At 40.8% G+C, this 26,777-nt stretch overlaps 1 protein-coding gene across 1 annotated transcript in view; it reads right to left on the bottom strand.

Annotated features, from left to right (window-relative positions):
• LOC144823827 (uromodulin-like) overlaps nucleotides 1-26,777 on the bottom strand; it is a 442,286-nt gene that overhangs the window by 128,095 nt on the left and 287,414 nt on the right. Inside the window, exon 6 of the mRNA XM_078682688.1 lies at nucleotides 25,025-25,188. Within this exon, the coding sequence (XP_078538814.1) occupies nucleotides 25,025-25,188 (164 nt within the window). The remainder of the gene's footprint in view (nucleotides 1-25,024; nucleotides 25,189-26,777) is intronic.

The following is a 26,777-nucleotide window of genomic DNA, read 5'->3' as shown; positions in this document are numbered from 1 at the left end:
CACTATGATAAGCAGCACCTGCTAGACCAGAAGGGTGGAGGACTAGTACACGGCTAATGTAGCTCTCTATAGATCTCGTAAACATTCCCAAAATAAGCAAAATGCATACAGGTGGCCGAGCTTTTTCTCTGTTGACTGCTCAACAATAGAACACTCCCCATCATTCATTCGTACAGAACGTAGGGCCACAGGTAAAAACAATTGTTTTGCGATGACCAAATAGTGAATTTTTGTGTTTTGCTATTTGGTAATTGCAAACAGCAGTGTCAAAATGTGTGTTTTACACATTTTGCGATTCCCAGTTGGTCAAATATAGACCTACTTCATGAATATTAATGAGGTAGGTCCCAGATTGCCACCCATGGAGAATCACAAAAATTACAGGGATGGTGGCCTTCTACGGTCAGCAGACCACGATGTCTGTGGATGCTTTTCAATAAAGCCAGCATATTTTTTTTTATTCAGCCCTATTTCCTTAAAGAAATATTGGATGTATTTCAAACAGAAAAATAGCAAGTTTTCTTTTCATTTTTGTTAAGAGCAGGCAGTGGTTCTTAGGACTGCTGCCTGCTATTAAAAATATGTTGTCAAAATATTTTTACAACCATTCTCAAAGTGGCAGGGGTCCCTTGAGGACCCCCTTACCATTTGTGAATGGGTTACCACCTATTTGAAGTTGGTGGTAAAATGCAAATGCATTTCGGTCACAAAATATTCATACCTACCACTGCGTTTTGGTATCAGGAAGGGATACCCTAAACACACTCCTTCCTAATACCAAATTGAAAAGCCAAATTACAATTCAATAATAGGTTATAGAAACACACATAGGGCTTTGTACATTTTACAAAGCCTTTTTGCAACCACAAACACACTTTGTATACATGGCCCTAATCTTTTGATGTTTTGCAAGCTGTCATAAACTCACCTAACCCTGGTATGAGTAGACTACCTCTCTCCTGCCAGGACACCCTTACAGGTAATCATACACTTTATAAATTCAGTATCAATCAGTCAATCTTCTGATACTGCTATGGCATAGGTTGAGTGGTCTTTAAGGAGCAAAGCATTGCAAGATGTAGCTAGGTGGCCTTGATTCTTTAATTACCGCAGAGAAATAATAGGCGACTCAAATGAGTCGCCTGTTTGAGACGGATTGTGCAAAGTAGTTTTTAATGTTCAGTATTAGAAAAAAAAGTCTCCCAGCTTCAGAAATTTAATGATTGGTAACTCGAAGTGTGAGTTTGCTTTTAGAACTGGAATTCCTCATGATACTTCAATCACAAACGGGGCACAATTAGTCTCACAATTAACTAGTTCTGACCTGATTCACAAAGGTAAATGTACACTTTTGTGTACGTTTATGATTGTTTGCTATTCACACAGATATTTTACAAGTAGTATCCCTACATGTGTGAAGTCTTTGCACATAAAAAGATAGCACTGTCCTATCTTCTAATGTGTGGAGATTCTGCAGTCGGTGTGATCCTATAGCTTTATAGCCTCTGTAGCGGGGGGTACCAGCCATTAAAGGCCTGCTCCAGCGTTAAAGGCCTGTGCCTAATGCAAAGGCCTTTCGGTAACTGGCCTGGACTTAAATGCTGGTATAGCCCAGTGTTATGTGTGTTGTAGATATGTTCTCAGCGCGGACCTTTGATTCTGATTCTATTCTAGAATCTTAGGTCCATGCCGTGCAATCTGTTGGCAGCTGGAGGTTGGTGACAGACGGTGTTGGATGTATTCTGGTGGTGCTGTATTTGTACCATTAAACTACGTTTGGAACCAGTTCTTGGCTACGAGATTTACTCAACAATCTTGCAGACGATCTGGGACCTGGCAGCATCATCATACGGACCTATGTGTGCATCTCCGTCTACTGGATCTGCTGGATTTATTTACTGCTTTCATTACTGCTGGAATGTATTTTTATTCAACTTGAAGATTTCCATTTCTACATTGGATTGGTGTACATCATTTTTTTTGTACATTTGTCGATATTTCGATGCACTTTTGCTTCTGGAATCTTTCCCCAAAAAATTGGACTTGGGCTCACCGTTGTTGCAAGGATTCTGTTGAGGGAGAATTCCCCTTTCTGCACTAGCATTCTTCACCGAGTTCCTAGTGACAACGTTTCTCCAGGAAACTCCTACGTCATGGAGACTCACAGTCGCATTCTTCACCGAGTTCCAAGTGACAACGTCTTTCCAGGAAACTCCCATTGGAACATCGTCTCTCCAGGAAACTCCCACGCCACGAAGGTTACGGGCACGTTTGCCCCTATGCTGAATTTGTTGCTCTGCGCACAATGTCATAGCACATGATACGTGCCGCCATCTTCCATTCCTTCAATTTCCTGCTATCGCCTGGCAACTATTCTCTTCACATGCCGTAGGTTTATAGACTGCATGTTTATTTTTCGCCTTCGTTGTTTTTCTCTGCTTTAGTAAACCGGATTTACGAGCAATTCTAGGACAATTGGTGAGGTATATTTTCCATATTTTTGTTTCTTTCTCTACTTTTGAACCCAGTTATCACTTTTACCATCTCATCATAAGGATAAAGGGTGAAGTTTGGATAAGTTACTTACCTGTAATCTTAGTTCTCTACCACGGGTATCCTCATCAAAGTCATAAGCACATGAATATTCCCGCCCATGCGCGGGGACCCTGGAAAACATATACACATATATGTGAATACATATATGAAGATATATATATATATATAAAAAACAAAAAAACAAAACAACAATGCAGCCTTCCGTAAACTAAGGGCTGAGCAATGCTATAAGCATTTCCTTTGCACATATATACAAACAAAAGAAGCAGAGAAAAAGAAAGTACATTTGAAAACTGGTTTAATGCACAGTAGAAACCATAATCCTGCAAAGAGGAATGAAAGCATTGCCAGCTCACATGCTGCATTGTAGAAACCTTAGTGTAGAAATCTGAAAAGCGAACCCATCAGAACACATAGAAAACTGGCACCGTGCCTTTAAGGCAGCCATGGCCCCTAGCTTCCCATCATGCCCCGGGGCGGACGGTTAGGTCAGTTGTTCTTTCCGGCTCCTTCAGTCAGGACCCTGGTTAATCAGTTTTCTTTTTTCTGGCTTTTTTGTCAGACATGATCTCCTATTTTTTTACTACATCTTATTACTGCGACGTCTTGTAGCTGTTTGAGTAGTATTTTGCCATTTTTGAGAGAGTTGAGCATTTTTCTCCACTCAGAAATGCCCTCTCTATTTGATTCTTGCCCTTCCTGTGGTAAAAAGAAGGCAAAATCATACTCCCATCCTGTCTGCATTGTTTGCCTTCCTGAAGATCATGTTCCCAAGACTTGCCAACATTGTCAGTCCTTGTCCAAGTGTACTTTGAAGGACAGAGAGAGGATGTGTCCCTATGGACTGGCTGAAAAAGGAAAACCACTTTCCAGAGGCAGGTCTCCGGTGAGGCAGAGGAAGGAGAGAGAGCCAGATCTTCCTCCAGAAGCAAGATTTCGATCCGACCTCCTTTGGCGTCTGGCTCGGCGACCCAAAAATGCCTCCACCTGCACCAAAAATGTAGACGAGAAGACCTTCGACATCGGGCTCGCCCCCGAGAGAACACCAGTTTGTCGTCCTAGAAGAAAGGTATGTCAGAACCTCTGCCGTTGTCACCCCGGCAACGATCGGCGTCGAGGAGTCGTTGGTGCGGGATCGCACAAGATTGAGAAATATCTCTCCATCATAGATGTTGGTACAGTGGTCGACATCAAGACATGCTTTATTATCTCCAGAGGTTCCGCGATCGAAGTTGAAGCGGGCATCTCAGCTAACGTCGTCCAGGCGGCGGTCAACGTCGAGGTCCAGATCTGCATTGGTGGCAATGGACTCTTTGTCGAGACCTAAGGTGAAATATTCAAGGCGATGTTCAACATCGAGGCAACGTGCTCCACCGACATCGAGAAGACCTCCACTGTCAAGCTCCTCTACGTTGAGTTCTGCTAGATGCTCAACTATTTTGCGGACCAGAGTATACAAAGTATTGCTTCATCATGATATGAGGCAGAACACACGATTCAAGTCTGTGCATATATTGCCTCAAGGGATCACGATTTAACACGTTAACATTTTTTGTGTATCATATTGTGCTGATAATTTGCCTATATTTATGGCAATTTGTTTCACTGTTGATTTCATGAATTTGTAGACTTCCAGCTGTGAAATTTGTTGCATTTGAGTTTTGCATACGTTAGTCATATTCAGCTAATGCAATTTAGGATTGGTTAAAATGGCTGCCACAGTATTCACTGTTATATATACTTCATTTGGGTGTAGTCCTTTGTTTATTTTTACCGCACTGTATATATTGAGTAATAATATTGGTGTTTGCTATGAGAGTGATCAAGGCTTAAGAGAGTGTCCGGGCATTTTCTTGTTACAATGAAGAAATATTCACACGATTGTGGGGTTTCTTGTAACCCAATCTCGGACCGCCCGCTTTTGAACAGCCTCTGTAACCTAACCGGGATCATTGTGGCATATATATATATATATATATATATTACCTACTGGCGGTCGCCAGTAGGTATATATAGTTAGGATTTTTTCCCTATGGGATTTTTGAAAATTCTATGTCTAATAACTTTGGCGTTTGTGGACGGAATTGGCTGAAATTTTCTGGAAAATGGAACATTTTGTTTCTGAGCAGCCCCTGAAAATTTGGGGGGGGTTCGTCCAGGGGGGGGCCGAGAAAAAAGGGGGGTCCCAAAACGTGTTTTTAACATTGAGTTTTCCATAGGGCGGTTGGCCTCACTTTTAGCCCGAACGGCTGAATGGATTTGCACGAAACTTGGCAAAATTGTAGGGACTGGTAGCCCGATGTGCCTTTTGTAGGTCTCAATATATGTGCTTCAGTGGATTTTGAGAAATTAACGTTTAAAAAAAGATATATATCTGTAACAGCGGACCGGGCAGCGCCCCGGTTCGCGGACCTTACGCGTAACGGAACTTCGCGTAGCGAAGCTGATTGGCTCTCCGGTGTCTGTCAACATTCTAAACAGTCCGGAGCGGCCGCCATCTTGTCTCTCGGTAGGATTGAGAGACAAGAGGAGGCCAAAACAAAGGTGGAAATAACCATAAGGGGGCATAGTAGATCCTCCCTGACCCCCTAGGTTTAATGTGGAGGCTTTAAAAGGGCCCCGTGGGGCAAAAAAAAAAAAAAAATTTTTTGTTTTTTTGCGTGGGTAGCGCCCGGTCCGCGAACCGGGAAGCGTTCTGGGCAGCGTACTACAATGAAAAATGAATGAGAGACTTTTCAAATGCAGTATGTTAATTGATTGTTGGTTTTGTTGATTATTTTTTATTTTCTTTTATTTTTGTAAATTTTTTTTTGGTTCGCTCCTGGTTCGCGTACCGGAGTGCGAACTGGAAGCGAACTAAAAGAAATAGAGGTTGGCAGAGTTTCAAAAATTCTACCAATTTTTTTTATAATGGGGAGGTAGTTCTGAAAAGAACTTTTTTTTTTGGGTTTTTGTTGTTTTAATTTTTTTTTATTATTTTTCTGAACATTTTTTATATTTTTTTTGTTTTTTCTGAACATTTTGTAATTTTTTTGTTTTTTGGGGGGGAGGGGGGAAACAAAAATGATTCATTGAAAAGGGCTCAACAGGAGCAACAAAAAAAAGAAGAATTTATTTTTTGGGGCGTTTCGGGCAATCATGATTTCTGATAGCTCTCATTATAAGAGTAATGCTTCTTTCTCCGTAGGAAAGTGTTTGGTTGCACCAGACGCACACTTGCTTTACTTCCCCCATGTCCATTTGAATGTTCGGGATCACCTCCCTCGCCTCTGGTCCCGATACTTCTTTGACAACAGATCTTGTCGCTATTGCCAGGGGATTTTGCTGTTCATCACGAAGCTGGGCAGCACTATAATTATTTGGGTGCCACCTACTCATATGCCTGTGCATCGTATAATTGCCGAAGCTGTATTTCTTGTCAGTGCCCCTTGACAGTCGATCATTGCAGATACGGCAAAACACATATCTGGCATTAACTTTTTTTTGCCCTGCTGGAAATTTAAAAAATTGCCAGATGTAGTTTTCTTTTCTATTATACCTCCTGGGCTCCTCTGGCAAAAACTCAGGCTCTTCCTCCTCTTCTTGATCTTCCTCTTCTTCAAACATTGGTTGAGAAGGTGGTCCTTTCTTCCCTTGAGGAGGTGGGGGTGGTGGTGGGGGAACACTAGATGAAGCAACAATGGAAGCCATTTCTCCATAAAGCAAAAGGGTCTTTCTCTCACCAAGATGAAAGTCAGAGTGAGGAAAGAAGGAGGGGTTTTCATCATTTGGGAAAAGCAAAAGTTCTCAACCAATGAAAAGTGTTATTTTTAGGTCACCTGACCTAGCCTTCCATTATTATGAAACCAAAAGTGAAATGAACCAATGAAAAGTTTTATTACCAAGTCACATGACCTCTCACGCTCATGTTACGCGCTGCGGAACGCTCCCCGGTTAGCTTCCGGTTCGCTGCGCTTCGCGCCTCGGTCCGCGCCCCGGGACACTTCCGGGTGCGCTAACGCGATACGTCACAAGACGCATTACGCGGCAACGCGATACGTCGCGCTTTCGCGACGCGACGCGGATCGCTTCCGGGTCGCTGCGCTTCGCGCCTCGGTCCGCGCCCCGGGGCATTTCCGGGTGCGCTAACGCGATACGTCACAAGACGCATTTCGCGGCAACGCGATACCGTCACTATGTTGATTTCTTACCGGTTCGCGGACCGGGTCGCGGCATCTATTTGAGCTAACGGAAAGCTTCCCGGTTCGCGGACCGGGAGCGAAACAAAAAAAAAATTTTAAAAAAATTATTAATAAACATATAAAATATATTTTTGGATTTAAAGAAGAATACATTTTACAGCTATAGATATTAGCTTTTAAAAAACCAATGAAATTCACTGAAAAAACCATAGGTTATAGACCATATATAGTTAGGAATTAGCATTTACAAAACCTTGAAAATTCACTGAAAAAAACAGAGGTTATACACCATATATAGTTAGGAATTAGCATTTAAAAAACCTTATTTTACTCACACAAAACCAATGAAATTCCATATATAGTTAGTTGTACTAACTATATATTGCGCACCCGCAATCCACTGCTGATCATGTCACATATTACATCATTCATGACATGGTCAGTGACATCACTGATGACATCACTGATGACATCTCAAATGACATCACTGATGACATCACTGATGACATCTCAAATGACATCACTGATGACATCACTGATGACAACATCCAGTGACTGTATTTTTCTGTAAAGTTAAAATATGTCTTACATATTTAAGAATGAGTGGATGTATAAGTGTCTGGATGAAGGATTTAGTAGGTGCGTGACTGACTGTACGAGTGAGTGATTAAATGTATCTTACTGAGTGCATGGGTTAGTGACTAAACTGTCTTAATTTGTGCATCATTATGTCTGTTCTTCTGTAAACTGCTGCATGTGTTGATCAGTAGCTATATGAGTAACTATATGGGTTATTGATTGGTTGTCCAAGCATTTGTATGGGACACTGAGTGTGTGTGTGGGTGGCTGGGAGGTGTATGACTCTGTGCATAGATGTATGGGTTCAAAAGTGCATGTGGAAACAGCTGTATGGGCGGTTGACTGTGTGCATGACTGTATTGGTGAGTGAATGGATATCTCAGTGCTACATGTCAAAGTAAGTACATATGTAAAATACAGTACATGTGAGAGTTGACATATATAAATAACTGTGCATAAGAGCCAGTGAATGTGTGAATGGCTGTATGGATCATTGTGCACTTGTATCCAGGATTGTATAAGTGAGTAAATATGTTTTAGTATATGTTTGAATAAGTAAGGTGTGTATAACTGTATAGTTGTGAAAATGGAGGTGTGATTGATTCTTTGCATGACTGACTAGGTGTGTAAGTGACTCCATGGATGAGTGACAGTCTGTGAGTGTCTGTTTACACTGAGTGTATCTAAGGTTATATTAGAGTCTGAAGAGGTTCATCGTATTATCACATGAATGATGTCATCAGTGATGTGATCAGTAATGTCAAATGAGATGTCATCAGTGATGTCATCAGTGATGTCATTTGAGATGTCATCAGTGATGTCATCAGTGATGTCATTTGAGATGTCATCAGTGATGTCATCAGTGATGTCACTGACCATGTCATGAATGATGTAATATGTGACATGATCAGCAGTGGATTGCGGGTGCGCGATATATAGTTAGTACAACTAACTATATATGGAATTTCATTGGTTTTGTGTGAGTAAAATAAGGTTTTTTAAATGCTAATTCCTAACTATATATGGTGTATAACCTCTGGTTTTTTCAGTGAATATATATATATATATATATATATATATATATATATATATATATATATATGGAATGGAAAGATCTCACTTATAAACAATGTTGACTGTATATATTTCCCTGTTTAAAAATCTGCTTTTATCATATTTATAAAGCGGTAATTTTATTACCTTAGAATGTATGAAAATAATAGCAATGGAACTTTCATAAATGAATCATGATAATTGCAATGTGAAATGTATGAAAACGATATGTAAGTCTGTTTTCAAGCTCTATTATGCACTTTGCACTGTGTCCCTTTAAAAACAGGAAAAAAAAGTTGAGCATGTCATGTGAACAAGGGCTCCTTGTAGCTCGAAACGCGTCATGGTGGCAATATGCACTGAATAAACAGAAAAACTGCACCTAATCAAGAGGAGTCCGTTTTGCTTTCCTTGTCGAGTCTCGAAGGAAGATTTCTTTTTTAAATATATATATATATATATATATATATTCATATATGTTTTCACATATATGTGTATATGTTTTCCAGGGTCCCGACGCATGGGCAGGAATATTCATGTGCTTATGACTATTGATGAAGATCCCCTGGAAGAGAAGGACACTATTTTCTCTTCCACTTTTACTACACTAAAATGTCTACACAAAAATTTAATTTGGCTCCCCCTTACTGTTTCTGGCCTGCTGGTAGTTCTCCTTGCATGAGTGGCCAGAGTGGAAAGCATACTTTCTTAACTACATTGACACTCTGGATGTGCAAGGAAAAATGTCATGGGAACATAAGAAAGGAACATTCTTTCATTTTGTGGGCCCTGAAGGACTTAAAGGTTTTAATCAAATGATGAGAGTTGGTGGGGGAAGTGATCAGAATGTTTTTTCTGCTGCAATTAATGATTTTGATCTTTATTTTTCTCCAAAGGTGTGCATTGGTATTTTAAGATACACATTGTTTCAGAGAAGTTGATAATTATGTTTCTGCTTTCTCTTGATTGCCAATGTGGGGGCCTACAAGAGTGTTTCATTAGAGAACAAGTAGTTATGCATGTAAGAGATTCTTCTATTCAAGGTAGGTTGTGGGTTAATGGCGACTCCAAACTTGAGGATATTTTAGCTATAGTAAGAAAAGCAGAAATGTCATGTAGAAGTGCTAAAGAAGTAAAGGTAGAATAAAGAGGTAAAACGAGTAGTATTGTAGCCAAAGTAGGAAATGCTTGTGTAAATTATAATGTAAAAAAACAAGGAACTATTAAAGAACGAAATACTATTTCTGACAAAGATAAATTCAGACGCTACAGATGTGATAGTAAGATACATTTTGCAAACAACAAAAGTTGTCCTGCCATCAAACAAATGTTTTCAGTTTGTGTTGTCATCGGACATTTTGCAATAGTATGCAGGAAAGTCAAGAATAGAAAGGTTAAGTATGTTGAAGAGAGTGAGTCTTGTGAGGGTGATGGTGACAACAAAGATACAGATTTTGAAAGGTTGTATGTTTTAAATATTAGAGATACCTCTTCAGTTATTTTGAACATAGATAATATGGTGGTTAAAGAGAAACCTATTTGCGACAAAATGATAGGAGGAGTTGAGATACAAATTTACGCTGATTCTGGATCTCCGTATTCCATAGTGAATGAAAATATATGGAAATCCAAATTTGTGGACAAACTTGGTTCCAATTTCGATCCTCCTGACATTAACCCAAAAGGATATTCAGGTGAGAAGATAGAAATAGTTGGTTTTCGTTTACTTGTGTTTAGCGTGTGGCTAAATTGTATGTATCCAAACAGGGACCTTCTGTTTTAGGGGGGTTTTAACAAGGAAAACTCAATATCACTTTGAACCCTGACAATCCTGATACTGTCATGGTTGTTGGAGAGTCTAACGAATATGGTAAGGCTGTACTAAACAAGTTTCCTGAGGTTTTTAGGGATGACTTTGGGGAATTAGTCACTTTCAAACACAACATAATTCTAAAAGATAATGCTTGTCCTAAAATTTATAAAGCTAGAAATACCCCTTTTATGGTGAGGAACAAGTTGGAAAGAGAGCTTAATAAACTGGTTGAGAGTAACATCATAGAGAAGTTTGAGTCTTCGGAATGGGTTTCTCCCACTGTCGTTGCCAGAAGTGCTAATGGTAAAATTAGGTTGTGCATCGATTTGCGCCATCTCAACAGTAATATTGTTATTGAGCAGTTTCCTTTACCTCGTATTACTGAAATGTTGGCGTAGGTAGGTAAAGCTAAATTAATTTCTTGCAATGATCTATCTGCGGCCTACCATCAAATCGTCTTGCACGAAAGCTGTAAAAAATACACAACATTTATTACACCATTTGGGTGTTTTCAATTTAGGAGACTGCCCTTTGGACTTGCATCAGTGGCAGCTGTTTTTCAGTGCATTATGCATAATATTTTTGGTGATTGTAAAAATGTGGTGTGTTTTCAAGGGATCACTGACATAATATCGAGGGACATAATATCGACTATCAAAAATATCGTTGACAAAATATCGACAGACAGAATATCGACTTTGTATCTACAAACAGGTAAGTACAAAAATATCGAGTAAAAAATATCGTTTACACACAAATATAGTTTATAAAAATATCGACTTTATTAAAAACAATGTTAAATTAAATTAATATTAAAAATTAATTACTAAAATATACGTAAAAATACTTAAATTACCTTATAATAATTAAATAATTAATGAAAGTTATAAAAAAAAAATTACAATCATATTTGTTAAAATATATATATATAGTAACATAATATAATTAAATAATATCCAATATTATTACCGTAGGATAGCGGAAGTGTAAAAATTACTATTCCCACTCCAGAGAGTGCAACAGTAGGGAAAGCGTTGGATAGCGTAGGGGTAAAAATTACTATTACCACTCCAGTGGGTGCAACAGTAGGGAAAGCGTTGGATAGCGTAGGGGTAAAAATTACTATTACCACTCCAGTGGGGGCAACAGTAGGGAAAGCGTTGGATAGCGTAGGGGTAAAAATTACTATTCCAGCTCCAAAGAGTGCAACAGTAGAGAAAGCATTGGATAGCGTAGATGTAAAAATTAGTATTCCCACTCCAAAGAGTGCAACAGTAGGGAAAACGTTAGATAGCGTCAGGATAAAAATTACTATTCCCACTCCAGTGAGTGCAACAGTAGGGAAAGCGTTGGATAGCGTCAGGATAAAAATTACTATTCCCACTCCAGTGAGTGCAACAATAGGGAAAGCGTTGGATAGCGTAGGGGTAAACATTACTATTCCCACTCCAGTGAGTGCAACAGTAGGGAAAGCGTTGGATAGCGTAGAGGTAAAAATCACTATTCCCACTCCAAATAGTGCAACAGTAGGGAAAACGTTGGATAGCGTAGGGGTAAAAATTACTATTCCCACACCAGTGAGTGCAACAGTAGGGAAAGCGTTGGATAGCGTAGAGGTAAAAATTACTATTCCCACTCCAGTGGGTGCAACAGTAGGGAAAGCGTTGGATAGCGTAGGGGTAAAAATTACTATTCCCACTCCAGAGAGTGCAACAGTAGGGAAAGTAAATACTTCTCATATTATGTAAAAAAATATCAATTAATATCTATCAAAAATAATTAAAAGTAATTACCAATTTAATATAATATAATAATTAATCAATTGAAATGACAAATTACAATTAATTGCTACTATTAGTTACCTATTCAAAATAATTACTAATTAACAATTAATTCATTAACAATAAAAAATTAATTAACAATTAATTCAAATTAAATACAATTAAATAACTTGAATTATTTAATTAATTATGAATAAATTACTTCCCACCCTATTCCCCTTTAAACTCACAACCCGCTACAGAAAATAAATTAGTAAAATTAACATAATTAGCAATTAATCAATTAAATAAAATTAATTGACAATTAAAATGTAATTAATTACCCATAAAAAATTAATTACCAAATTATTCTAAAAAAAATACCAATAAATATTTTTACGTATTTAATTAATTATAAATACATTACTTCCCACTCAATTCCCCTATAAACCCACAACCCGCTACAGAAAATAAATTAGTAAAATTAACATGATTAGCAAGTAATCAATTAATTAACATTAATTGACAATTAAAATTTAATTAATTACCAAATATAAATTAATTAACAATTAATTAAAAATGAATACCAATATAAAAATTTACATATTTAATTAATTATAATTAAATTACTTCCCACCCTATTCCCCTATAAACCCACAACCCGCTACAGAATTAAATTACGCAAAAATTAAAAAAACAAAATTCATTAATTAAAATTAATTATAACATAAATACACACTTTTTACACATATAGTATCATAACAAACACTATAAAAAATTTGATATTATTAAAAATGCGTTAATTTTAATAACCTATATTATATACTTCGATATTTTAACATACTATATTTTTAACACACGGGGGCCGATTCTGATCCTGGATTTTTATTTTCCATACAAATAGGATTTGTATTTTTTTCCATACAAATTGTAAAAGTCCCTTCCAACCTGTGTAGTACGATTCGTACGGGAAAAATACGTACAGATCGGCCCAATCCTTACAAATCGGATCGGGAAAAGCTGTACGACACGGACTTGTCTAAAAGACCATACAATTTGTAAAAAGGCTGTCCAACCTGTCAAGTACGATTCGTACCGGGTTGTCAGCATACGATTTGTATGGAAAATGGCCTATATACGGGGAATGACAGGTACCGGGCAACGAAGCGAACCCCTATACGCCTCATACCCTGGTATGACTCGTTCTAGGGGTATAACTCATACCGGGGTACGGGTCGTATAGGGGTATGAGGCGTACAGGGGTCCCCCCACATGCGAGGCGTGTGTATGGTGCGTACCCCAACATCACGCATGTACGCACCGTACGTATAAGATTTTGGGGTACATACGTGATTTTGGGGTACAGTGCGTAAGTACGCGATTTTGGGGTACGGTGCGAACGTACGCAGTTTTGGGGTACGGTGCGCACATACGCGATTTTGCGGTACGGTGCGTGCATATGCGATTTTGGGGTGCATACGCGATTTTGGGGTACGGTGCATACATACGCGATTTTGGGGTACATACGCGATTTTGGGGTACGGTGCGTACATACGCGATTTTGGGGTACATACGCGATTTTGGGGTACAGTGCGTACATACGCGATTTTGGAGTACGGTTCTTGTACAGTGCGTACACGACCAGTACCCCTTCTTCGCGTATGTACGCACCGTACCCCACTTTCCGTGTCATCCGTACGCACCGTACATACGCACCGTACCCCTTTATTCATGGGGTGTACGACGCGTACATGAGGGGGTCTGTCTGGTACTGTTTTCGGGGCGTACAAGGTTTTTCCAGCACTTTTTGGCTCTTGTAAAAAAAGAGTCGTACGGAGTGCCGTTTGTACGAATCGTACTTGCCGGGTTGTAAACTGCTGCCGGGAATACATGGGAACATCGCGTAAAGAGCAATCCGAATCGGAATTGCTTGTATATACGAGTTGTAAGGTCTTTTTTACAATTTGTATGGAGTGCGTCTATTTGTACGGATCGTACTTCCTAGGTTGTAGGGGCCTCCTTACAAGTACGAGTTGTATGGGGAAAACGCTCCATACCACGATTTGTACAGCGTTTTTCCAGGATCGGAATCGGCCCCCTGATATTACATTACTTACCTTCAAAACGATATTTTTGATGTCTATATTCTGTCCATTCGATATTTTGTCCAGCCTATATTTTGGACTCAATATTATGTCCATTCGATATTTTGTAGTCGATGTTATGTCTGTTTACCGTTTTCAAGCTGACATTCTTGTGTTTGCCAACAATAAATCTGATCATAACCTTTCACTTGAAATGCTTCTTGGTAGATTAGCCACTAACAGTTTAACTGTGAAACATGCAAAGTGTAAATTTGGTATCATTTCTGTGACTTATTTATGCCATGTCCTCTGTGAGGACGGACTAAAACCCAAACCTGATCTCATAGAGACCATTCGGTTAGCAACGTCACCAAATTCCAAAGATGACGTAAGGTCATTTCTGGGTTTAATAGAGTGCTACTCGAAATACATACATTTTTCTTGTAGGGTTTTTAACATTAGGCAGTTATCAAATAACAAAAGCACATTCTTATGGGGTGTTGAGTGTGAAAAGGAGTTCGAAGATGTTAAATCTGCTATTGAAAAAGCTACAGCTTTAATAGTTTTACCCTCACCTTTCTTGTGTCATCAATACTGATGCCAGTTCAAAATGATTGGGAGCTGTATTAGAACAAACTAGAAAAAGGTGGTGAAGCCATTATTGCTTATGCTTCGAGGGCTTTATCCCCGTCTGAGTTGAAATATTCAACTATTAAAAGGGAGACTTTAGCCTGCGTGTGGGCTTTGGAACATTTCAGAGTGTTTGTTAGGGGCAAGGAATGTGAGACTAGGAGTGATCATCAACCTTTGGTGCGTTTATTCACCACTGATGGAATGATAAACGCTTCTGCAAGGATTGCCAAAATGTCTACGAGATTGCAGGACTACATTTACAAAATGGTTTAGGTACCTGGCAACGACAATGTTACCACTGATTTTTTATCTAGACTCCCTTTACCTCTTAAAGAAAATGTTCAGAATCCATGGGATGTCTTTCAAATCGCATTAGTACACAATGAAGGTGCTTTACCTATTAAAAATGAGAATTGGTGTGCTAAGTATTTGAAAGACGAAACATTACATGAAGTTCAATAGTGCATACATGAAGGTTGGCCTTCCAAGAAAGATCTTACCCCTGAGCTTAGGAACTTTTGGGAGGTGAGAAATGAGTTATCTTTTACTAATGGTACTATTTGGAGGGGAGACAGAGCTGTACCTCCCACCAGTATGAGACGCACCATTGTCCTACTTGGGCATGAAGATCATAATAGTATTTTTAGAACCAAGCAATCAGTTAAAAAAACATTTTGGTGGCCTAGGTTAGAGATCTTTGTTGAACGTATTGTTAGGGAATGTGTCAGTTGTGCAAATGCTGACAAGTCATTGAAAACTTTAAAACCTAATATGGGTGCACATTGTATCCCCAATGGCCCCTGTGAAACTATTGCCATGGATATCATGGGTCCCATTGGTCCTAAGAGTAAATTTATTGTGGCAGCCATTGATGCATTTTCAAAGTGGCCTGTCATAAAAAGTGTAGAAAGAGTCAATATGGATACCATTTTGTTGTTTTTGGATGAAGCTTTCACTGAGGAAGGTTTGCCTATACTTGTTATTAATTACAAAAGTGTACAATGTCCATCTAACAAGGCTAAAAACGATTTTCAAAGTGTCTGTGTCATACATTCCACTACCTCTTATACAATCCTAGTGGAAATGGGAATATCGAGAGGTTTAACAGGGTACTTAATAGTGCTATACAGATTGCTGGTGTTGAGGATGATAAATTGGAGTTTCAAGTGATAAAAACCATGTGGAAAAATAGGACCACTCCCAATGAAATGACTGATTGCTCCCCTTTTGAGATCATGAGAGGCAGAACAAAAAGTAATCCATCTTGGTTAATAACTTCTACCAAGTGTTATGTTGATTTAAACATGGTCAAAAAAGGAATGGAAAGATCTCACATTGTTAACAAGCATAAGTTTGATTTAAGGAAAAAGGTCTAGGAGAGATCCCTTTATTCAAGTTGGAATGCTCGTTAAGGTGAAAAAACCTTGGAGGGTATGCAAAGGAAAAAAGCCAGTTTATGAGACTTTTTATTGTAAAAGATGTATTCTGGTGGTGCTGTATTTGTACCTTTAAACTACGTTTTGAACCAGTTCTTGACTACGAGATTTACTGAACACCCAGCTACGGAGGGCTATAAGGTAATTAGAACATTCCGCCACTAGACGGCATGATGTTCTAACAAATAAAACAAAGGCCTCACGGAGCTGAGGGGATTGAAATTTCCTCTTTTCAGTGTGGCATTTGTTCACAGCAACAGCTGTGAAGGACAACATTGGAATGTTGGATCTCGGGGCTTCTACCGGTCATTAGAAGACCGGAGCACTCAATTGTTTCCAATGGAGTTCCTAACATTACAATGTTCTAATACTCAGTTGCAAAGCACAAACTGAAAAAGTCAGTGTTACTTATGACATGAAATCTTGAGGTTTCTAAAAAAGTATTTAATCTATATTAAAATGATCATGTATGGATTACATTTTTCTGTACAACTGTCAAATGTTGTACCTAGACTTTAACCTAGTAATGTTTTTCCAGGGTGACCACCAGCTAGTTTAATTAAATTCTTGCTATACTAGGTACAATATATATACTTTTCAAATCAATATCCTTTGGTTCTCCTAGAAGTGGCAGCACCTAGAGAAATATTTATCTCTGATTCTTCCTTCACCTTGTCTCTTCATCTCTGCATCCAAATGATAATCTATGTATTGGGCAAGGCTGTCCCAAAGGTTTGACTGCGAGCACTGACTTACCCCTAACCACAGTCTTGTCACTCGCATTCAAGTTCATTGTATTACTTGGATATCTTTCCGTTATATTGTTTTGGTAACGTGCCCTTTCTGATAGGTCACCCCGGATTTCCTTTTTTCTCTTTACTGAACATTAATTTTGTTGGCTGTAGTACTCCTGCTAACAATTGGTAAAGTGTTTGAGCCCCCCCCCCCCCTTTTGAAACCTGCTCAATTAGGTATACCTCTGATTGGCACATTTAATTTACTTATATGTGATTGGTATATGGTAATACATATACCCAGGTACTGAAAATGAAATGTTACTAGTGGGCTGCAGTACTCATTGCACTCAGTAGCACAGGAAAACATTTCTCAGGCCTGCAACTGCAAACTGCGTATGCAGTTTCAAACTGCCATTTGAACCTGGCAAAATAAGCTTTTTACGTGGATTAACTCTTCCATTCTAATACTTATAGGTCACCCCTAAGGTAGGCCTTAAAAGCCCTAGGTGCAGGGATTATGGTATTCAAAAACAAGGGCATGTATATTTAATGTTTTACATGCCCTGGCAGTGGAAAAGCTCCAAAGTAATTTTTCACTATGGCAAGGCTGGCGCTCCCATAGGTTAACACTGGTCTACACTACTACATTCAATAAGTGTTAAATCCAGTTTGGGAGTAGCTAGAAAAATGGTTTGAGGACTCACTTTAATAGTAATTTAAAATCCAACGTAATGGTCAAGTTGGGTTTTATATTTCTAGTTTGGAAATTGCACTTTTAGAAAGTTGTGATTTTCCGCCTGATGGCTTTCCTGCCAGTATCCACCTGTCTCCTGACCCCAGCGATGAGATGTGTATTGCTCCCTGACAGTGGACAAAAGGTACTGGGTGTGGGGGACTCGTCCCTTGTTAGGATGGCCTGACTTGCAAGTCTCTTCATGAGCTTCAAAGGATGCCTACCTTGTCATTGGTAGATTAAGCACATAGCTAGGCCTGACTCTCTTTTGTATCTCTAGGAAGGCTGGTACCAAAACCAGTGGGATGGAAGGAAATGACCAATACTGGTTTTATTGGGTGTACAAAGGCTTGCCCTTCATCCATTGGCTGGAATAAGCGTTGACTCCACAAACCTTTCCTCAGAACACTACTGGACCTGAGAAGAATCGGGAGGGCTGTTCTGCTCCCTGAAGAACTGAAGGAACCCTGGACCTGCTGGCCTTGAACCCAGGACCCCCAATGTGACCCTAGAAGGATCAGACGCCTGGCCCCCATTTTGGGTTACATGGACTCAAAACGCGTCCAGAGGTTTTTTCCTATTCTGCGTCTGACAAATACAGTGCAAACTGGACACCTGACCTGATCTGATATAATGGCCTCTGTGGGAATGGGTCAAGACCCCGAAGTACTGCCCCCAAGGTCATGGAACTTGGTCAAAGTGTATACCTCACTTCCTAACTGCATGCTTCACTAACATTGACACAGAGCATCGAAACGGAGCAGCAACTGATTAATGGCTTCATGGAGCTTTGACACTGAATAGCACCTAATAAACTGCTTCACTGGACTCAACATTAAACAGAATCCGAGTGACACCGACAAGCCTCTGATCAACAGTGGTATTTTATTTATTACAATATTCTCTATTTTTTAAAATTGGTGTGAGATGTTTCTTGAGTTGTGTTTCCACTTTATTACTTCTTGGGTGTTGCATAAATACTATACACATTGCCTCTAAAAAAGCATGACTGCTCTGAGACAAGTTCAAGAGGTTTAAGCACAGGTTTATTTAGTAACTTTAGTGGTTGGCCCTGATAAGGATTGTGATTTTTATTAGGTCGAGCCTAAGGCAGCGCATATGCGTTGCATAGGAAATCAACCTCTTGCAATCACTTCAGCTTGTGTGCAAGCTCATGCGTGTAGTGCTCACACGCGATTGGCCTTTGCGTCTGGCTTCAGTACGCAACTGGCCAAAGGCCTATGGAGGTCCCAGCATCTTATTTACTCCTAGAACGTTTTGCTCTTGGAAGCCAGCAGCAGCGCGCAGAGGCCATCTGTTTTTAATTAGCAGGCCTGAGCTTGTCTCCCAAGCAGTGCCTCTCTCCCTCGTGCAGGCCATGGTTCTCGGACTTTGACATGGGACAGTACTGACGGAATAAGATAGTGCTCTGGTGGCCATTGTAAACTGTATTTATATGGCGCTTAGGAATATCGATTTTACTGAATTATCCAGGCAGTAACATTATTCTGTTCAATCGTCTTGTTTGCTGTTTTGCACATGCGCTATAACTTTTGTTCCAGCATGCGATCCGAATCCTGCCTGTAAAGTGTGGGTGTCTGAAGCTTGTTAATAATACTTTTTGAAAACTCGGACTCAGAACGAAGACTGTCAGTGAAAGTGCGTTAACTCTGGTGCCATGGTAACCGGTGGTTTACATTGGGTGGAGTGCGCCGCTCCTAAGCTATCTACGGCAGCTGTGGGCCTTCACGCAGCGATCCATGCTCACTTATTTATTTATTTAAACTTCTAAAGCGCGCAGCTACCCGCAGTGGGTTTCCCGGCGCTCAGGGACAGACTGAAGAAGAAAGACTGGCGAGCAGATTTTACCGAGCTAGAAATTACTGCTGGAAAAGCCAAGTTTTAAGTCCCTTGCGGAAACGAAAAAGATTGGTTTCTGTCTTTAGGGTCACAGGAAGAGTATTCCAGAATTTAGGCCCTAGATGGGCAAAAGAACGGCCTCCCATTTTAGCCAGCCTAAATCTGGGAACAGAGAAGTCGCCATGTAATGATGATCTTAAGGTTCGACTGGGTTTGTAGGCCTGGATAAGGCCCTGGAGGTACTTTGGGGCTGAGCCGTGTTTGATTTTAAAAACGTAACACAGGGCTTTGAATTTAATTCTGTTTGGAATTTTAAGCCAATGAAGGTCGTGAAGTGCTGTGGAAGCAGATGATCTCCTAGGAACGTTGCAGAGTAGTCGGGCAGCAGCGTTCTGCACAACCTGAAGCTTTTTTATGGTTGTTAGGTCAGCTCCAAGATATAGGACGTTGCCATAGTCCAGGCGGGAAACAACCAACGCCTGGACTACCGTTCTTAGTGTGGAAAAAGGCAGCATCCACAAGATCTTCTGTAGCCATCTCATCACTTATCATTATATGTAAAACAATGCGCGTGAAGAATGAATCACAACGTGGATGTTTATTTCGAGTTTTTACGACCGACCAAAAATACTTGTCCATTGTCACAACTAAGGTCATGGCAGCACCCAGGCACTGATCCATGTTGTAAAGCCGCTAGCTCTAAGAGTCTAACAATTCTAAAGACGTGGGAACGATGCCAGACTACCCAGTACAGAGGAGGAAACAAATGAATGATGTTTGCCAGTCCATTCATTTCCCGAGGTCTCGTGATCCGCGCTGCGCACCTCAGCACTGCTGTCCAAAAGTGTCCTCGCTCTGGTTAGCACAGCTCTACATGGCTTATATGGCTTTCCTCCAAAGAATTTGAATTAGTGAAGCTAACAACCCTTACAAGTGTGGACAGGGGCGCAGTGGCCATTGGACTCAAAGGGCTTCAGCTCCCCCCTTCCATCGTGTGTGGCAGCCCGGGCTGAGATAGCTTCCCGGGCACACACACAGCCGCACCCGAGTACTTCACAGGTCTTTAAAAGACCATTTGCATGTTAATGAGGCTTTGTCAGTTTTTTCACCCCTTCTTAGAACCCCTGCATCTGCACACTTCCTACTGCTGGAAGAATTAGCCCCTCCCCTGAAATTTTTTCTTAGCGCCCCCCACACCTCCACCGCCCCCGAAATTTGGCTCTAGTTGCACCTCTGAGACTCTGAGTATGGCTACATGAAAGTTGGAAGTTACAAGTACCTTGTATATACCACAGGGATGTTTGTCAACACGTAAGATTGCACAGATAATGGTAACATATAGATGGCCTCATTCCCTTAACTCTGTAATAATTAATGACCGACATTTATTGAAAAAGATATATGTTTATTTCTTGTGAGCATGGGACCGAGTGTCAGGTGTATCTCTGTAGAAATGCTCACCTGAATGTTATAAATGTTAAAATGCCAATAAACATATGTTTAAAAAAAAAAAAAGCAATGCAGAAAAGCAAACAGACCCTGTGACCCAGCACGCGGCCTATTGGTGTACAGTGAACATTGTAATTACTGAACAAACCAATTCAATGAGTATGTGTCCCTTTCTGGGCACAAGTCCTAAAAAAAGAAGTGGGGTGACTAACCTAGTTAATCAGTATGCAAGTGGCATCGCAGCGCATGGCATTGCAGCGTGTGACATCACGGCGCGTGATATCACAGCACGGGACATCACAGGAACTGGCATCACAAGAAGTGCTATCAGATCTTAAGCCCTAACATATATGTTTAGCAGGTGTATTATGAGTACATTTGAGCACATTTCAACTATACTTGCAAACCCTCCTGATTAAGGCAGAAGATTCACATTTGTGTATGCTACATATAAAACAACCTTTTGTCAGCGTTAAGCTTTCTATAGCCATAGTGCTTTAAAAGAAATAGTGATATTTAAATTATTACAACGCCTCCTCCAGGGTAATAAGCGTATATAAATGTAATTTATTTTGTGCAAATACTGGGAAAGGTCAACACACCTGTTTTTGTAACAGTGCATGCAAATCTCCTAAAAGTGAGCCTGAACAAAGTGAAAAGCTGCCTCTCCTAAGTATGTGTGAAGTGCTAACAAGGTGCAAGCCTGTGTTTCCCCTCTGCTGCATTTGCATCAGGTGTGAGGCTCCAGACTGCTGCCAGCCAGGAAACTCCTACAAAAGGAGGCTTGATGACCCCTGAGGCTCGGCCTTTGTCTTGGCCGGGTATCCCAGCAGGAGTCAGAAATGAGAGAGCCTTGTCCCCGCCTGCACGTTATTGTGATTGAAAGCAGACAACAACGTGCAGGCGCTGCTGAAGGTGTCCCAGTGTTTGGAAATTATGCCGGAACAAATTCAGCATCTTTTTTAGTGGCTTACTGCCATCAAATGCACAGAAGAACTCTTCTTAAAAACAGAAACTGGGTAGCATTCTTCCTATGTGCTAACATTTAAGCAGCTGTCATTGCATCTCATTCTACCACTGCGTCCATCTTATATGGGACTTTTCCCATTGTAGGAAGGATGCCCACAATTACACATGCGCAGTGGGAACCTATATAAATGGAGAAACAAACCTCAGTCATAGGTCGGTTTTGTCCAGATAAATGCTCACATTTTAAGCTAGACGTCTGCCGATATCGTGACGAGTGTCCTGAAGTCAATTAAAAAATTTCAAAGTTAACGGGTAAGGGGCACAAGCAAAGAGGGTTGTGGGAACAATGGAAGGGGGGGTATATGGACAAAATAATAATAAAGAGCAGGATGAGGAGGGGTGAGGGGCGCCACAGAAAATGCGCTCGCAGGAGCAACACAGAAAGTGATGGTATGAGTTGGGAGTGGTCGGGAAAGCAACACAGAGAGTGAGTGGTGGGGGAAATTAAGGGTGAAACAGCACATGGGGAGAGCAAGAAATGCCCCTTGGTTCAGCCCCCACTCCCCAAGGGGAGTGGGATAGTGGCTGAACCAGTGGCCTTAGTGGAGGCCATCCCCAAGGAGCAGAATCCGGACAGTACTGGGTGGGGACAAGGGAATGGAGGCAGGGAAGGAGCTGGACCAGCAGATCACAGCGCTGGGTCAGCTCAGTCATAAATGTAATCTTAGGAATTCGGCAAGGAGGTGGGGGGGATTTAATCGCAGGCTCCTGGCACAGGGCCCACTTTCTCCTGGAAATAGGCATAGGTGACTTGCAGATGGTCCTTTGGTATCAAAGGTTGGGGGACAGGTGGCAAAATGGTGAATAAGCCACAAACGGGACAGTCAGGGCCCAGGGAGTAATGTCAAGGCCCCTAATGGCCTTTGTTCAGGAGAACCGGAAGCAAACAATTAAATTGAGAATTAAGGGCAGAGCCTGTGGCATGGAAGAAGTTGGGAACGGGGTCACCTTTGCAGAGATGGGTGGGGGGAACATTCACCCAGGGTCTTGTGGACTGGAAGCACATATGCTTGCCCACGTAACAAAAGTTTGGTAACAACGGAATTGAAAAGTCACCAGACCGGGTTGGAAGCAAACGCTTACCCAGAATGAGATGTGTTGACACCGGAAGTGAAAGGTCACCCGGCTGGGTCGGAAGCAGATGCTTACCCAGTGAGTGTATGGACACCGGAAGTTAAATGGTCATCCAGTTGGGTTGGAAGCAGACGCTTACCCAAGGGAAGTGTGTGGATACCGGAAGTAAAAAGGTTACCCGGTCGGTCTGGAAGCAGCTGCTTGCCCGGAGTGAAAGTGAAGGGTTGCGTCCCGAGGTGATAGGTCACCTGGGCAAATAGACCGGCACTGAATGTAAGGCGCAGTGCTGAGCTTATGGGTCAAGGACACAGGCTCGCCTGATAAGTGAAATATTGTTTAAAGGATCGCTCGCAAGTTGAAAAATGCCTAATAATAAACTGCACTCTCAATTCTTCCATGAACATGAAATTGGTGTGGTATGAATTTATTGGGATCCGGGTGGAGGCGACTAAGTGGGGGTGCCTCTGCTAAGGCATATACTCTCATTCAATGCTTAGATGAAAAAGGAAATAGTAGTATCCTTAAAGGGAAATAGTTTAAGGCTACATGCCAGGCAATCAAAAGGATGGTGAAGAGGAAAGGCTTCAGGGAAGGGACAAACACAAGTGGAAGGCAAGCTAATGTGAGGGACAATAAAGCATACATACCAACATTTCAGAAGCGGCAAGTGGGAGAACTCTACAAAAAAGAATCGAGAGAATGTATTTCCCCCATAGATTTCTATTGAAAAAGAGGCAATTTCAGGTGGGAGAAAGCCGAAATAGAGCAATTTTCCACTTAAAAAACTCAGGAGTCTCCTCTCTGAATCACGTCTATTGGCATGCAGGATAAAGCCAACCAGTGATAAGCAACAGGCCTGTTGTATGTCCGCTGCAAGTTTTTGGGAAGCCTACAATAGGTCTTTCATGCGTTTTCTAGTAGGAGAGGTTTAAAAAGAAAAACCTGTTATTTCATCACTCCATACATGACAACATTGAGACAGCAGAGAGAGGGAGGTTTAAAAAAACCGATTAATGTATCTTTCCCACAAACTTACCATGAAGTGGAGCTGATTTCAGGTGGGAGAAAGCAAAATAAAGTAATTTTTTGCTTTAAAATTAGGGGGCTCCCGCCTGAATCGGGTCTATTGGCATGTATGCCACTGTCATCCCAATTGATTGTTCGCATTTCTTCTCCTGAACTGCACCCTCAGGGCAGCAGTGGGCATGGCAGACAATGGAAGGTCGAACTTTCTATTCTAACTCCAGTCTTACAATATTAGGAGCACCTTTCCCCCTAATATTCCAGGATGCTTATTTAGTATTCCAAATCCAGTCATAGAATAGTTTGATGAAATGTATTAAATGCCCACCTATTTCTATGAATAGTTGAAAATTAAGTACATTTTGAATATCATAAAGTACTGCCCTGAGGGTGCAAGCATCGCAGGGCAAAACAAGCATTGGCATAGCCAATAGGTCTCGCCTTTGGGATCTTATAAGTGTTTGGCCACGCAAGAGTTGATGTTGTTGCACCGAGGATATTGTGCTGCATAACTAAATACTTATAAGGTCCCAAAAGCGAGACCTATTGGCTATGCCAATGCTTGTTTGATGTGCGTTCTCACCCCGTCAACTAATACTCCCATTTCTTACAGATACCATGTGTTCTTTCTTGCCAGTCGATTTCTCATCCTCTGAGTTCTAAATCGTCGTTTCCAATTGGCTACCGGCTTCCTCCTTACCTTCTGAACAACAGTCAACAAAGGACCGAAAGCACTTCTCGCCAATACAATTTTCTGTGAAAAGCATGTCTCCCCTTTTCTTTCTTTTCTTTCCTTTCTCTTGTACCATCTTTCTTCCCTTCTCTCCTTTCCCTCTCGGTGTTTTGTGGTGACTCTATGGTGGCAAGCATTGCTATACAACATTTCTGATACAGTATAAGTGAGAGAGTAATAGCGATTCAGGCTAAAGAGAAGCACAGGATAAACACATACAGAATAAGCAAGTAAGGGTATTTAAGTGTAATCGTTTCCTCTCCACATTCAGATGTAGCCACAGCCACCTACCCGATAATGGGTTTCAGGGCCGTCAGCAGGCTCGTCTGCATTGTCATGTTATATGTGCACGAGAAGCGGATCTTCAGGATGCTGCTGATTATAATGTCATATGAATCGTCCGGAGGAACGAAGAGGACGTTTGAGAAGACCAGTTTCTTATCAACTGTATTTATCTGGAACAGAAATTATAGTCACGTTTTAAAAACAGAGAAATTAAAAATGAATATTGTGCCAATATATACATCTGCTGATCTCATTTTAGTTGCATAGCACCAAAATCGCAGAGCGTTATGTAAAAATACAGTTTCAATGACAGAAAACACTTCATTAAGAAAATACACATCAGCAGCCAATAGGAGAATAGGGGAGAGGGTGCGAGCCGGGAACATCAGGCAAGATAACCCAGGCTTTAAGACTATTAGAGTAGATTACATTCACAGCCATTAACATTTTCCTTAACAGTCTAATTTAAAAAATACCAAATCCTCACATTTTGCCAACATTTCCTGCTTTGCTTTTAGGGAGACTGTAGTGAACCTCTACTGGTGGGGCTCTTTGCGGCTATTTATTATAGCTTTGCCACGAGAACCAGGGAAATGTCCCTCTATTCGAAAGCCTGGTTATGCTGCAGCATGCACGGCAGTCATGTAGTCTTCAATAGGAGGCACTCGGAAGCCAATAGTTCTGGGTATTTTATAGGTGTAAACCATTCTTCATTCATTGATGACTTTGTGTGTGTGATAGTAGGCATGAGTTAGTGGGTTAATGTGGTACTTAGAAACTGCATTGATCGAAAGAGTGGCATGCTACTTAGGTAATGATGGGTGAGTGAGTTGCTAGGTAGATGAATGAAATAATTGGTGAGTGCATAGATAGACACAGAAATGTCCCAACAATTTTACTGACTGTGGCCTGAAAAAGCTGTTGCACAGTTAAAAAAATGACACTTAACAATATGTTAATGCAAACATTACAATAGGGCTGAATAACGATGCACAGACATCATATTGATACATTATGTTATTAGACAGACAGACGGAAAGATAGAAAGATATATGGATGGATGGATAGTCCATACCCATCACATAGACATCACCAAATAATTCCATCCACTCATGGTGTTTACAACAAAGAAGATTTGGAAAGTGGGATTTGTGGATGTATTCAAATAACTGCATTGGAAGTCTGGACCACATGAGAGTCCAAGTAGGAGCAACTGGTACTGGCATGAAACATGAAGGAACTGGTTACTATCAATAACTGGACATCAGTTTAGTTATGATGCATACTCTTTCAGCAGGCCCTTTTACAGAAACCCATATTAATGACCAACATGCCCCCCAATTTGGCCCTTGTCCATGCCCCTCCAGTGGAATGCCAGGCAAAGGGCTGATATTAAACCAGAGACCTACTCACTATGTGCAACACTGGCACTAATTTGCTTGGGGCAATTGATAGCTGGATGGCAAGGACAATCGGGAAGTGAGAATGGGCCATAAGTCAGCGGGAGAAAGGGCTGTTATGCAAGTTAATACAGAATGATTAGGGGTTCTGTTAGCATTTGATCCTGTTTATGGGTCTTTGAGATATTGATGAAGGATTTCAGGAATAGTTTTAGATGGAATTGCTATAGTCTCAGAGAAGGAAGTTGGACTGTGAACTCAGAATCCACAAAGAATAAAACGTAGGTGATTAGAGACAAACTGGCAAGGACATTAAGAATGGCAGATTGATTGGCCTATTTTGATTATTGGCTATTAGA

The sequence above is a fragment of the Lissotriton helveticus genome, chromosome 3_1 (genome assembly GCF_964261635.1).
Source record: "Lissotriton helveticus chromosome 3_1, aLisHel1.1, whole genome shotgun sequence".
Taxonomy (NCBI): Eukaryota; Metazoa; Chordata; class Amphibia; order Caudata; family Salamandridae; genus Lissotriton; species Lissotriton helveticus.
Note: the sequence above shows the minus strand (reverse complement) of the source record. Positions and strands in the feature narration are given on the sequence as shown.